The following is a 14,758-nucleotide window of genomic DNA, read 5'->3' as shown; positions in this document are numbered from 1 at the left end:
CCCTTGCTTAGAGAAGCAAAAAAGTCCCAGAGGCTAAAAATAGGAACTGAGGAGGGCAGAGACTGAAAGCAGCATGAAGCCTACTGGCATCCTGCTCAGATGAGGGAAGGGAATGAGCAACATATGGTTACTGATATCTAATCGCTGTTTAAAATGGTTGCAAATTCTGCTGTTGCTTAATAAAGCATAAACATCTTTATACAAAAGCACTGTGGGTCACTATATTGTAAATACGCAATCAACATTTCAAGTGATTTTATTTTAATTAGCTGTTTAGCTTTTCTTATTTAATGTGCCAGTTTAGTGACATAAAATCAGCATTCTTTAAGCAAATAATTCATAAATACAAAATATCTCTAAATATATAAAGCAAATTATATGGTAAGACCTTGGAATTACTGTTCATAAGGCACTTATATTTTAAAATATGTTTAGTGACCTAACCAAAGCCAAAAGAAACAAAGCTAAATATTTAAGTCTTGTTTTTCTGGTGTCAGTAATAAAGCACTAATCCTTTGAATTATGATTCCACTGAAAAATTTTTGTGATCAGTGAAGTCATTTAGCATTCTTGTAAATTCACAAAGGAACTTAGCTCCTTATTTTTGCATCATTAATACAGAATAAAGATGGGATAAAAAATTAGTTACTGGACTTCCCTTTTGACCTACTTAAATACTATGTTTTGAATCTTCTAAATTGTATTTTTCTCGATGTTCTGAAACATGCTGCGTGTTGTATTGTTCCTTTTCCAGAAAGACTGTCTTAGAATTTTTGCTAGTGTCTATAAATCTCCATGTTTTTTGGTACATCCTTTGTTGGTATTTTTGTCCTGGCATTTAATATCAGAACACAAAACACAAAAAGAACACTTGGCTTACATCAGTGCTGTCCTGACCTACAGAGCAGTAACAAAAAGTATGATTCATATGCACTATTATTAAGCAGTGTCCCTGTGTTCCAGGAGGGTACCCCATTTTTACCCATATAAAGTAAATTCAAGGCAGAAGAGAGCAGTTCAGTGAGGACATGAAAGTTTTAATGTGTTTTTCTTTCCTATGCTATTGTTCATTGCAATTAAGTCCAACAAAAGGAACAGCACAATAAATTCTGTCTTTGATACTGTTCCTTTTCTGAGATTGTATTGGTATAATGACAAATAGAATGTGGTTGGGCTTTTTGTTTTCTTTTTTCATAGAAATGCATGTTAAAAAAACTGTGCCAGGAAGAAAATAATCTTTACCTGTCTGGCACAATTGAATTTTGAATTAGAAAAATTCTCTTTTATTAATTTATTCTTAATGTGAGAAGAAATGAAATAGCCACTATTGGGATCAGTTTCTGTAAGATAGATGTGAAGACATTTATTTACAGAGGAAGACAGTGTGTAAAGCTCTGTGAATTTGGGCTCTTTGTGTGAAACAGAAATTTACAGAAATTACAGAAATGCGGTGTAAGTATACTGGCATAATCTTTATCGATACACTCATAAATACTCCAGACAAATTGGCAGCTTGGTCTGTGGGTTTCTCCCAGTGGGGAAGAATCTTTTAATGAGGAAGTTTGAAAAGGTACAGGATGCAGGGGTGCTTCCTGCGCGGATGAGAAAGTGAAACTGTTTTGAGCCAACAGATGCAGCAAGTCCTAGCTCAGTACCCTCTTCCAGAACTAAATGCATCTTGTTCTGCTGCTTAATGGTTTTATATCTGCTTGGGCTGGCCTTCTGAAAAGAACAGAGATACATAGAACAACACCAAATTAATCCACAATTATCATTTGGGGCACTATTAACAAGAAAATATGAATGTAGTGACTTGGACATAGCAATGACCATGTCCTCTACTGAGATTTTTTTTGAATAAATCATCCCCAAAGCCTGTTCGAACCAACTGAAAATCACCCACAGCTTTTTCCTCTAGAGCACAGCAAGGTGTTCTCCTCCTTTTTCCTCCTCCCAGAACAACATACTGCCTTTTCAGCACTTCTTGAAACTCAAGGGAAAGACTAACTCTAGGGTTTGTTCTCCTCATATGGAAACATTTTTACAGTTCTTAACATTATAAATCAGCTCTTGATTATACATTACTTATTTTACTTTACCCCTTATTTTACTTATTGCATAATGGATTTTTCTGAGCATTTACAATATCAGTGGTGAAAATTTATAATTTCTAATATTTTTGAAGGAGTTAGAGTATAGCTAATGAGCTATAGCTAATAGCACATTAGATCACATCAGATATACTTAGATCTTTGTAGAACAAAGTTTTTTTTTCCCAGTATTTATTGCAATGTTAGGCTGAAAATGTAAGAGAGAATCTTAAGATTAATAGTTTCAGGTTGGCAGGCACATTGTAAATCTATTTATAGATTTTAACAGAAAACTCATTAGGTATTGTATATTCTCTGACTGAGAGAGATTACATGATATGATTTGCCATAAAAAACAAGTTTGTCTTTAAAATATAAAAATAAAGGAATATTCTTTCATTGAAGTATTGCAAATTCAGGAATTTTACTGCACTTCTGTGGGACAGTTCTGAAGGGAGGTAAATACACCATAATGGTAACCATTTTAATACAGTATTTTTCAAACAAGTTCAGAACAATTGGTGGAAGCCATGATGTAGGCTTAAATCCAGAAGTGATAGAAAGTGCTGATATTTTGGTTTTCTATTTGAAATCATTGGCCTTCACCACTATTGACATTTTGAATGAAGAGAAGCAAACATTCAAGGCTACTTCTTCAGTAGGATTCATAAAAATGTGCATTGTCCTATTATAGTAAGCACCATTGCAAATGTTTATAGTTCCTTTATACCTTAAAAAATAAAATATTTGTAGTGTTTGGTATACTTAAAATGAGAAATACCGCAAATAATTTGGTATCTAGAGCAATTCATTAATATCAAGGTTTCTTCAAAGACACAACTTTTTTCACAGATAATTTTTCCCATGTGCAATCCTGAATTTGGTCATACAGTGATGAAGTAGTGTATGACGGTACACATAATATGTGAGTTTTGTACATATAGTCCAAAAACTGCCTCAGTCCATTCTGGTCAGAGGTACAGAGTTTGAGGTCTTTATTTTTATAGTTCAGAGTAGAGATAAGATTTGTTTCAATGTATTGCATGCTGTAGCCTCATTTTAAAGTCTATCATCTAGCAGCATTTCAGCATGGGGCAAGTTGTAATAAATGCTACTTTGTATTCCAGTTATTTATTATTCTTACATATTTGCTCTTATTTAAGTTTCAGGCAACTTACTTCTCACTCAGCTATTGTTTACGGACTGATATGGAGTTGCTTCAGTCTTCATATCTTTCCTCTTTTATATAATATTTGAAATGCAGCTCTCATTTAGACAAGCGGAATTATTGTTTGCTCTGTAAATTTCTGTAATAAGGCAAAGTTTTGCTCCACCAATTCTGACTTCACAAGATTTCAATAAATTCCTTTAGCATTAGAAAGCTGACTGCTTCCCTGACATCATCTATACTTGCAGTTAATGAATATGTCATGTATATTTGGATGGTCATATTACATGAGAATAGAGTAATTTTCTTGTATGGAATTTTTGGCAAAAGGTTTTTAGTTATGTAAATGAAGAGAAAATAATGTAAAATTCCTGGTAAAACTATGCAGTGAGACAGGAAAATGAAATAAATTAAGTATGGCTCCAAATCAATAAAATTAAAATCTTCACATTTTCAGAGAAGACAGTGATGTTGAACATTGCTATTGGGATAAAGGCAGGATGGTTGATAGAATTAGTAGGATGGAATAAAAGTTACCACTACTGAGGTAGAAGCAGAACCCAAGGGATTGGTGCATTCATACATGGGAACAAAAGGGTCCCCAATCCTAAATTTGAAAATGCTGGCATGAGACCTTGCAGGGCTAGCAGAAAGTGTTTTTTAACAAATCCATCAATTCAGAGTGATACTGTGTGACTGAAAAATAGTACATTAAAAAGGGGAAGTAATCTTTTGCAACTGCAGGCCCATTAATTTGGTCTTAGTAGCATGTGAGAGTTTAGAAAAAAATGTATCAAAAGACACAGAGATAAATGAAGAAGAGAATAAGGTCTCCCATGTGCTTATGCTTAGACCATGTCAGACTAACCTGGTAGTTTTCTTTGATAAGATAAATGCAGTAAAATACTTGATATGTCACATAATTAGAAAATAATAATAGAGGAGTATTAGTCCAAGAATTTGAGCATGGGAAGAGAAAGACTAATGGAAAAAAGACAGCTATGAGAGAGTGGTGAATGAAGAGAGGTATTTCACTGATCCTAAAGGACCAGTCTTTGGAAGAGAAAATAATGTGCCCTGGCAAAATGTACCAGTGGCATAAAATGGAGAAACACTGTCACTATAAAGGGGTGTTGGGATAGCAATTGGGATAGCATGTAGAAAGATGTGAATAGCTTTGAAGACTGAAGCATGAAATAGGATAATATTTGCTAGTTCAAAAGTGAAAAGTCATAACTTGTAGGTTAATAGCAGAAGTTTTTCCTCCCTGGAGAGAAGTAATCAGTTGGAAATGAGAAGAAAATACAGGTGTACTAGATAATCATGAGGTAACCATGCTATTACCATATATCAGAAAAGGTGGTTTCATAGGAAATAAGGACATACTAAACTGTTGGGTGAGAACCATCTGAGACCTCTGCAGTCCTCTTCATCCAAATCTGAGTACCTTTTTTCAAGAAATACAGAATCAAAGTGAAACTGGCATAGAAAAGGGCTACAAAATTAGTATAGAACCTGGAAAGACGCTCATAAAGGGAGAGTGCCTGAGAGTATAAATTTCACAGTGCAGTACACGGGATTAATTTGAGAAACCAGGCAAATTGATCCAGACAGAATGTTGTATTTGCAGAACCGAACTGCTTTTGCTGCCCAGCCAAGCTCAGGCATCTCGTATGGAGTACTGCACTGTGCAATGTTTGGCTTATCTAGCCTTGAAAAATGAAGTCTGAGGGAGAGCACTACTGCTTTCAGTGAATTCGTGATAGTGCAAACCCCAGGGAGGAGGAAAAGCTGCTTACCAGGAGAGGCTTCTAACAGAAGAACAAACCGATGTAAATTGACCATGAATAAGTTTAGGCTGAAAACCAGAAGAAGGCTCTTAACTAGAAGAGGAGTGAGGTTCTGAAACAGTCTGCTGCTTGGAGACAGTTGTTCAAAAATATTCTTCTTCATACAGAAATATACAGTTTTATAAATCATCTCTTATTCCCTTATAGTTTGGTGTCGATGACTTAAGTTGAATGCCCAGGTTCTAATGTGATTGTATGTAATTGCTAGGTAATTGTCTTAGCCTTGTAAAGGAATTACAATATTCTGGTTAATTAACTGATCAGTTCAGCTGTTGAGTAAATGACTGTCGGATAGGAACCCTGTGAAATATCTTTTTTTCCCGCTTTTAACAGAAGTTCATTGATTTATCATCTTTTGGTTTTTAACCTTTATTTGTTCATTTTATCAAGAAGAACCTCCTGAGTGATATGCAATCACTGTTGCACAGAAATTTCACATGCAGGTTAACAAAATTACCAGCCTATTACTTGAATGACTTGAGTCACTTGTTATCCCTTGATTAAATCATTTCAGGTTGGGACTGATCACCTTGACAAGTAGCAGAAAGAAGCATTATGTGTATAGTCTTTGCATAGAACAAAATGGCAAGTTACAAAAAATTGTTTGCTAAGGAACATTTTAGAATCATGTGATCTCTATAAACAGAGCTCTTGAACTACTGGAATCAAGAGGAACCCATGCCATAGGTGGGTTATGTGGCTTTTTTTTTTTTTTTTTTAATGCTCCAAGAGAGAATAATCTCTCAAGACGTTTATTCCAATATATGATGTTACATCTTTGCCTTATTACACAGGTTGCCCATTGCAATTAAAAACTAAGCAAAGTATAGAAGACATGAGGCAGTCAGGCCTAAGGGGCAATTTATGTGGAAGGTGGTCCCTGTATGTTTTCTTAACTGCCTCAGAGATCATGGGAGAAAGGTTTATTCAATGGCCTGCACTGCTTGTGCTTCCACTAAATAGTAGTGTATTGCATTATAAGCTGTGAGTTCCAATGCTGCCAGTATTTGACAGAACAGCATAGTTAAAGTATGGTCTTCTTTCCAAAATTTTCAAAATATTGTCTACCATTTGATTTTTCAGTTATAATCCAATTCCCAGGCACTTGTATCTTCTGCCCAGGGTGCAAGATAAAAATTATATGAAAAATACTTTTTTTTTTTTTGCCTTAAACACTGTAGTGCCACCTTCCAATAAATTCTTAGCTGAGTGATTACTTCAGCCTTTTAGTTGTTTTATTTCTTCAACAAGCATCAGTATCTGCAAAAGGTATGCATCTACTATTTATGATTTGTATGTTTAGCAAAAATTTGGAACTTTCATATTGTTTTGGTTAAAAAACTGTTGACAGAGCTAGATATCTTTGATGATTTTTTTCTTATATACAAAACATATAATTTTTTTTTTTGAAACTCTGGACGAGACTAGAAATTATAGTTTCTTTGGTTACAGCTGCAAAAGCCTTTCAAGCCAACATTCAGCCCAAAAGGTGCCAGAAACGTGTTCCCAGGACTTGCTCAGTCTGTGTTCTTGTCTTTTCATCCCTTCTTTGTCTCTGTCCCCAGTCTGTCAATCTGTCTGTGACATATGCACAAGCCTTCAGAGAACAAGAGGTGGTAAGCCCTTGTATTGTGCTTGCTGTAACTGCAGGCATTTGTTCAAGTTTTTTAAAAAGTACTGTTGGTACTGTTTGAGCTAGCTGGTGAGGCAGAGTTGTTTATGTAAACATTTCTTGTGTTTATCCCTAATGGAAGGCAGCTATTGCACACATATTTCAATTATGTTTAACCCACTCCAGACAATAACATGTGTTTCAGCCCTGTCAGCATTTGGCAAATGGCAGTCTATTAAGCGGTGTGTTAACCTCTTAATCACTGAGTATTGCCATGGTTAGATTCCAGTTCCCAGCAGAACACTCAGGAAGTCCCCAGGAAGCACTAGAAGTACTTTTTTTTTTTTCCTTTTGGCAATGAAATGGCACCTCATAAGTGTTCTTAGTCCAGTTGTTGTCCAGCTGTTCATTGTTATTTGTTCTGTTTCAGTATTAGATAATATTGTCCATGTGAGAGATACCTATTTGCTGTAGTATTTGTCTGTCAATATACAGAGCCCATCTTCAAAAAGATTTTTTTCATAATAAGGAGACTTTGTATTTATAACAAAAATACATGTATGGTATTGGATAACTCATGCCATGTCCAGGGATATGCCAAAATGCTTGGTATACTTTAACCTCCTTCCCCACCCCATCCCACCTCCCAAAAGTTACATTAAATAACTCAGTTTTGAAGCAGCCTGCACAGTCCATAAACTGTTATTACTAAAAAGTCAGTAGGTTGTTGCTCAAAGTAGTAGTATTCTTTGTGAAGGAAAGGAAAAATCATCCATTGCTGCAGGCATTCAATAGGTAAATTGAGCCTTTCTTTATGTGAAGACATTAATTCTTTAATAAAGTCTGTTTGTAGAACTATTTCCTCAGTAAAGAAATTCACAGAAGACAGAGCTGAAACTTTTTGAGATGCATTTTAATTTTAAATGTGTGCTTTGTTTTTTTCCCATGTCTGTTGTAATACAGAATAAACCAATGTCTCTGTTACATTGAAATTGTCTAGTGGGGTTTAGTGCAGTCAGGGTGAGTAGTGAGGTACCTTTATTTCTTAGACAAAGGGCTGGCTACTGCTCAGGCCAAGACACGATCCACTGATCTTTGGCATGCCTGTGCAACATCACTTATTATCTCTCTAGTGAGTATGAAATCCTGCCCTGCTCTTAGGCAATAGAAGAAATGCTTACTCCTTTTTATCCAGCAGTACAGTCTTATGCGATGGAGTATAATATTGTTAGATGTCTGATAGTTTGAAAGGGATTAAATGTCTCCTCAGTTTGTTTTCTTGTTTTGGGGTGTTTCTTTTTCTAAGGGATTGGTAGGGCAGGTGATAAGACTTGTAAGAGTTTCCCATGTGATATTCTGAGATTGTACAGAATGTGATGATGAGATATGCAAGATAAATTACAAAAGCTTTCAGTGAGACAGTTAAACCCAAGTATAGGTGTGTTGCACTTACTGGACAGCCTGAAAATTAAAATTATCTCAACATTACAGCTTGAATAGATCTGCATTCTTGAATGTTCTGCATTCAGAAGCAGAAAAACTGTGAGCCTGCTTATTCTTTCACACTAATGTAATGTAAGAATAATTGCATTTGTATGGGTATGAATCAGAGGAGATTTGGAGCCTGCATGTCCAATCAGCAACATGAGTACTATTGAAGACTAGTCAAGAAAGTCATCTGAGTGAATATGACAATGTGCAAGAAAAGATGGAAGGTGCTACGTCCATGGGAAAGCGTAGACAGTAATGCAAAGATTATAAACAGAATATTTGCACAATTAGAATTTGCAGGCAAAAAATGAAGTAATCTGTTAAAGTGTTTACACAACACACCAATATTATGGTATCGGTGAATTATTTTTAATACCTCATGACAAAATTTCTGGCCGTACAAAAATGAGTAGGTAACGTGTCTTTATATTTTAAGGAGGAAAATCTTCACCCTCAGTTCCAGAACTAGTGTCTAAAATTGCATGGCAAATAGTCCTTGGGACAATAAAACAATAAAAAATTAGTCTCTTTATAGTCTTTTCAAATATGAACATGACACATACCAGATTGTCTGCAAGAAATTTAAAGCTAGTCTCATAGCTGACAATGTTCAAGACTCACTTCTTTAGGGTGAATATTAAAACCAGTTTTCCAGTATATCTCTCCTTAATCTCTGGAACTGTAATTTAGTGTTTGTTTTTCTTCTAAACTGGAAATAATTCCATTTTCTCATTATTATTATATTAATTTTGTTTGATTTCAGTATGCATGTATGTATTTTTTCCCCCCTGTAGATTTCATTTCTGGCCTCAGCTTACATAAGCCAACATCTCTCAGAGGAAAGCTGCTCTGCCCTCGCATCTGTTACCCACTACCTTTATCTTTGCCAGTTCAGCTGGATGCTTATTCAGGTTAGTCTTTTAGAGGTTTTTTTCACTTCTTCCCAAAATCTCTTTAGAAGTAACTGATACTTATACTGTGTTTCTAGTATTTCTTAGTATATGTATGTTTGAAATCTCATGCTACTGGGGGGCAAAGCCGGTGTGTCCAGATCCAATGGTAAATGTTCAAACTCCATAAAGACTTTTTCCACTACTATCCATTACAAGTGTGTGTAAGAATTTCTACAGCTCGCTTTGAAAGTTATCTTATAGAAATTACTTTCTCAAAACACTGACAAACTGTTTTTATTAGAGTTGATAGCTTTTCTAAGCACCTCTTATGTGGTCTTTTGAAACAATCTCTTAAAAGTGAAATGCAAGTATAAACTACACTGGCATTTTTGGAGTTGGTAGCATTTTAGTCTATAGACTTGCATAATATGACAAACATGCCTTCAAAATGTAGCAAAGAGAAAATATAAGGCCAAAAGTTTGCATTAAAATAAGGAATATACACATTCACAAATATTTCCAGGATTTTGACACATTATGCAATAGTACACGATACTAAAAAAGAAAGAAAAAAAAACAGTGGAAGACCATGAACAATCAAATTTGACATGGAAAAGTATCAATTGTAAGCTAATCAAAACAACAAGCTATGATTTAATTTAGAAAATACATTAGCATTTCCTCTTCTGGAAATCTGTATTAAGCACTGTCTAATGCATAACTTTTGACATATATTTGAGTAATGGATTTGTCCATAGCACATTTATAACACATGGCATTATATATGCAGCTACAGACTTTTATTTCATTACCATACAAACCTTCTAATATGCAGGTTGTCAGACCAAATCAAGAATGGCAAATTAGGCTTTATTTAAATAAAACTTTCAGTCCTAGTGGCATTTGCATGGTCTTTGGCATTTTCCTGGGATTGTCTCAGGCAATTAGTTTAAACGGAGCAAAATCCCAAGAGCTGAGAATCCTAACAGCCTAACAGGGTATTTTAGGTCCCATTTGGTAGATGTATGCATTGTGATATAGTCACAACTATATGGCTTCATCACTTACACTGTTCCTAAAAATGGAGGATTGCCCTTTATTTATTTATTTTTTGCTCCATACTGAACAGAGATTTAAACCAACCTGGCTCTAATGAGGCCTAATATTGTTTTTATTATGGTTGTTTTCTCCTTAATTTATGCAGTTAGCAAGAATAAATATTCTCTCTAGTGGACATTACTTTCTATTTTGTCAATACTGAACTTTGTCTGCCATATTTCCCTTTCATATAGCTTAACTTGTGACTTTCTCTTAGATTGACTAACCTAAATCATTTTGTCACTGGTAATTTTTATTATTTCTTTATTCCAAATTGCTATTTCAGACCATCAGTTTATGAAATATCACATATCTTACAGTGGAGTCATTTAATATCTTTGCCCCAGATGAGAATTAGTCATTTATTCCTATTTCGCTGTCTTCATAGCCAAGCTGTGATTTTTCTTTCACAAAATGATTACATATTTGTACAGTAGTCCTCCTATGAAAAAATGCATACAAACTTTTTGGGAAGTATGAATAGATTACATAAGATTGCATCTTTTTTTAGTCATTTTTTAAATATTCTGTGAATTATAAAATTAATGATAAGCCTCATGAAGGCTCTTCATGTAATTCAGAGATGACAAAGGTGATTAAGAGAGGAATGCTTGATAACCTGCTGAGCGATGCACTGTCAAGAATAGCCAGGAGAAAAAGTCACACTGAAGGGGAATGTCTCTTTGTCCAGAGACAGGTCTTGAGCTGTGAAAAACTTCTGAAGATAGAAGGACCCAAGAAAGAAAGAAAAAAATCTGAAATGTAGATGAAACCAGCCCTCAGCTGCAGTCTCTACTCCCCTTGACTGAGAATAGGGTCTTGAATTTGTATCTCCCACTACAAAGCTAAGTGGATTGATCTTCTAGCCGTTGCTTATTTTGAGAAATCTCTATTTCTGCTGTTGTAACTGTCCCAATTTATAAAAATAATTATACATTTATTGAAACAGAAACTTAAATTTTTCTTTCCTAAGTGTGTGCTCTAACCACTGGCTCTTGAGTCTTCTTCCATACCATAATTCATGTTTGATTACTCAAATCAGTAAAAGACATTGAGAAAGACATTTTTCTAGAGACTGGAGCCCTCAGCTAACAGAAGACTGTTTCAATACCCTGCTCTGCAGCACAGGCTTGAACCTCAGTGTCCTAAAGGTGTATCTCATCTTTGCCCTGTTCTGCAGCAGAGAAACAATGTGTCCATCACATGGATAGTTGGAAGTATGCTAAGAGATCCAGTCCCCCTTGACAAAACTGGGCGGAGGACTGTCTATTCTGAGAATCTTTCTCGAGGGCTCCTGGAGTCCTTGTTTCAATTTAGGGCTTTGAATTGTAGCAGATGTCTCAGTTATAGTGCAGTCCATATCATTAAGAAACTCACAGCTGATATAGTGGGGTTGGGATGGAGACAGACTGCTTTACTCTGCTGTCAGGCGCTGAACTTTGTCCCTTCTTCCTTAGCATTTCTACCCAAAACAGTGAGGAAGCAATGCTCAGGCACTAAAGAATGCTGGGGATATCTCTGTCCTTGGTCCCCACAATATTGACAAAGCTTGTGGGGCCAGGGGAAAACCAGACTGATCTGGAAATTCTAGATGCTACTGCTGTCTAAATGGCAGATTTACATGCCCGGGAAATGAATGTTTGTATTTCTCGGAATTGCATACTTAACACACATGACCTGATTTGGGAGGCAGTATTATATCCTTAATAATGTATTTATACCTACATAGGACTTGTGTCTGGGACACAGTAGGCAAAAATATATGAATGGATTCTGTACCACTCATGCAGTCACTCTGCCCTCTTGGACGCTGTGTAGAGTAGTGCATATGCTTGATCATTGACTGATTTTACACATATCTGCTAATGCCAGCCTCGATCACTGCACACAGAAGTAGATGAATGTCATGATCAGGTGTGAGAGGTGTGCAGTTTAAATTGCAGTGCTCAGAATGTGCCTGGACAACATTTCCAGTCAACAAATGTCTTCAGGTACAACCAGTTATCTGTAGAATTGGACCTATACAGGTTGAACTTTGTAGTCCAGCTCTATCAAAGATTTTCCCTTCCTAGATTCTAGGGCAACTTCCTTACCTTTTTGTCTTAATCTGTACATCTTTTGTAGTTTATAGCCAGATATTGCTAGCTCTAGTGCTTACACTTAGCATTTTACTATATTTTATTAATGGTTACAACAACAAAATCCATAGCCTGGCATTCTAACTCTTTACAGTTTTAGCTTCTTGTATTTGTAGGCTTACATTCTCTGTCACTATTTATACTACCCACATAGTTACTGAAATGCAGGAATGGAAAGGACTTCAGAGACCTGCTCTGTTTGCAGAGGCAGAATGAAGGGCACATCAGATTATTGTTGTCACTTGCTTGTCTATATTGTTCTTGTCCTATTGTTTTGTCTTATTTTTTGGCTTTTATGGGGAATTTTTGTAGAATGCAAAGTGTTAATATCATTAGCCTTTTTTTTTCCCAGGATAAAGCTTTCTTGAGTGCAAGAGAAAAGGAGTGAGCAAGGTGCAAATTACTCTTCTTTGTGCCCACACAGTGAACTTAGCCTGGAATATTTGCCTCATACTCATGTCTGAAATTCAGAAGTTTTCCTTCTTAGAAATGTCCTCACCCACTGCTACCTCACAGCATGAGCCTGTATTTTCAAAAGCAGTCTATGTTTTTATCTTAACAACATACTCTAAGGATGCCTTTTCGTAATCTGTTATCCTTCCATCAATCTGTAGTATGACAACCAAGTATAAGTAAATAGAATTCTCTCTCTCTTTTTTTTTTTTTACATTTTCTAACTTGTTATAAAAAAGCATGTTAAAAAAAAGTAATACGTTAAAAACTGTCTTTTGAGGGGAAAAATAAACCTGTGTAGATCCTCAATTGCCAATTTTGACATAGGAGAAGACTTGTGGGAAAAGATAGACCTTACACAGTTTGTATTTGTTTGAACCATTGCTAAGGTGGAATAAATCAACAGAGAAAGTGTCAATGCAATAAGCAAAACAGAGTGAATATCATGAGCTTGCTGTCACCCATACATGAATCCCCTTCCTGGATATACTGGCACCTCAAAGTTTTCTGTAAATTTACTTGAAGACTTGTAAGACAAGTACTTATCTTACAGTAAGTATAATGCTTATTTTTAAGCATGACTTATGGACTGCTTAACAGGATCCAAAAACTAATTATATGAAAGCATGCAACAACTCTGAAAACAAATGCCCTGCCCATTCCTAAAAAGAAGGTTGAAGGGAAATAGAAGCTTTCCCACTGAACTGCGAAAGACTTTACTTAAAGCATTTTGAAGTTAATCTTTACCTGACATCCACACTTATTGCTGAAGAAAGAAAAATAAATAAATAAGTAAAGCATCCCACTTTGAGGAAGGTAGCTTCAACTGATTGTTTCATTCCAAAGGCAAAAAGTGTCACTGAGTTTAGCTTTGTCTCATTAAAATGTTACTTGAATTAATAATTGTTTTGTATTCCACGTCGGAGCAATCAGAACTTGTACATTTGTTCTTCCACCTGAACAGCTGAGAAATGGACTGTACATTTTATTCTTCTGTAGAACTGGTTATTGCAGCATGGCAACAGGAAAGGATTTGCTAAAATTAGCTCCATTATTTGTATTTCATTGATTTAATTTTGGATCATCAAAAGGGGGTTGAAGACAAGAACTTATAATTATCAAGATAGAAATATCACTGCAGATGAAATGGTGAACTAACCAAACTCCCTTAAATATTTGTAGGAAGACTCATGTTAATTGTTCTTCTATGATAAATCAGGTGATAGGTAAATCAGGTAAATGTGACTAAACAGACATAAGGCAAGGACATGTAGTACCATTTCTTAGGAAACAATCTCAGTTGTATGACTGAAAACAATGATGACCAGACAGTCACTATTAGTAGAACCAACAATCCCTGAGTGTAACGGCGTAAGTCAGTCCAAGGATTTGCTGTCTGGAAATGTTCACAGTGAAGCACAGCCCAGTCAGGATTACAAGACTATGTAATTTGAAGATTTCTCCACACCTGTTTTCTGCTTCTCCTCCTTCTTACAGCTAGCTTTTAACTGCACAAAGGAAAGACTCCCATTTCCTTTGAGATCAGGGAATTTTTATTGGCATAAGGTGACAAACAGAATCTTGAATAAGTTTTCAGTACAATGTATAAAGTAAGAGAGAAAAGACTATTATAATAGATCAGCCAGTAAGTGAGAAAATCTTTTAAAAAATGTAATTTTTTTCAAAGGCAATTTTCAACTGTTTAATATTTTCTTCCTGTGAACGTTCAACATGGAATTAATAGTTTTTCCTGTGTTTTTTCAAGTTACACAAGCAAGCTGCAATTTACACATTAGGATTTTCCTGTGTTTCTTCAATGAAAATTAAACTTGCCTTTGTTCACACACCACCCATCACCAAATGACAATGACAAATGCCATAACAATTATTACATTAGTATAATTATATACACTGGACATACATATAAAATGTCATTCTGTAGAGGAGCATTTAAAATGCTTACTA

At 35.5% G+C, this 14,758-nt stretch overlaps 1 protein-coding gene across 1 annotated transcript in view; it reads left to right on the top strand.

Annotated features, from left to right (window-relative positions):
* ADGRV1 (adhesion G protein-coupled receptor V1) overlaps positions 1 to 14,758 on the top strand; it is a 286,011-nt gene that overhangs the window by 180,629 nt on the left and 90,624 nt on the right. Inside the window, exon 85 of the mRNA XM_067315842.1 lies at positions 9,006 to 9,122. Coding sequence (XP_067171943.1) covers positions 9,006 to 9,122 — 117 coding nt within the window. The remainder of the gene's footprint in view (positions 1 to 9,005; positions 9,123 to 14,758) is intronic.

The sequence above is a fragment of the Apteryx mantelli genome, chromosome Z (genome assembly GCF_036417845.1).
Source record: "Apteryx mantelli isolate bAptMan1 chromosome Z, bAptMan1.hap1, whole genome shotgun sequence".
Taxonomy (NCBI): domain Eukaryota; kingdom Metazoa; phylum Chordata; class Aves; order Apterygiformes; family Apterygidae; genus Apteryx; species Apteryx mantelli.
Note: the sequence above shows the minus strand (reverse complement) of the source record. Positions and strands in the feature narration are given on the sequence as shown.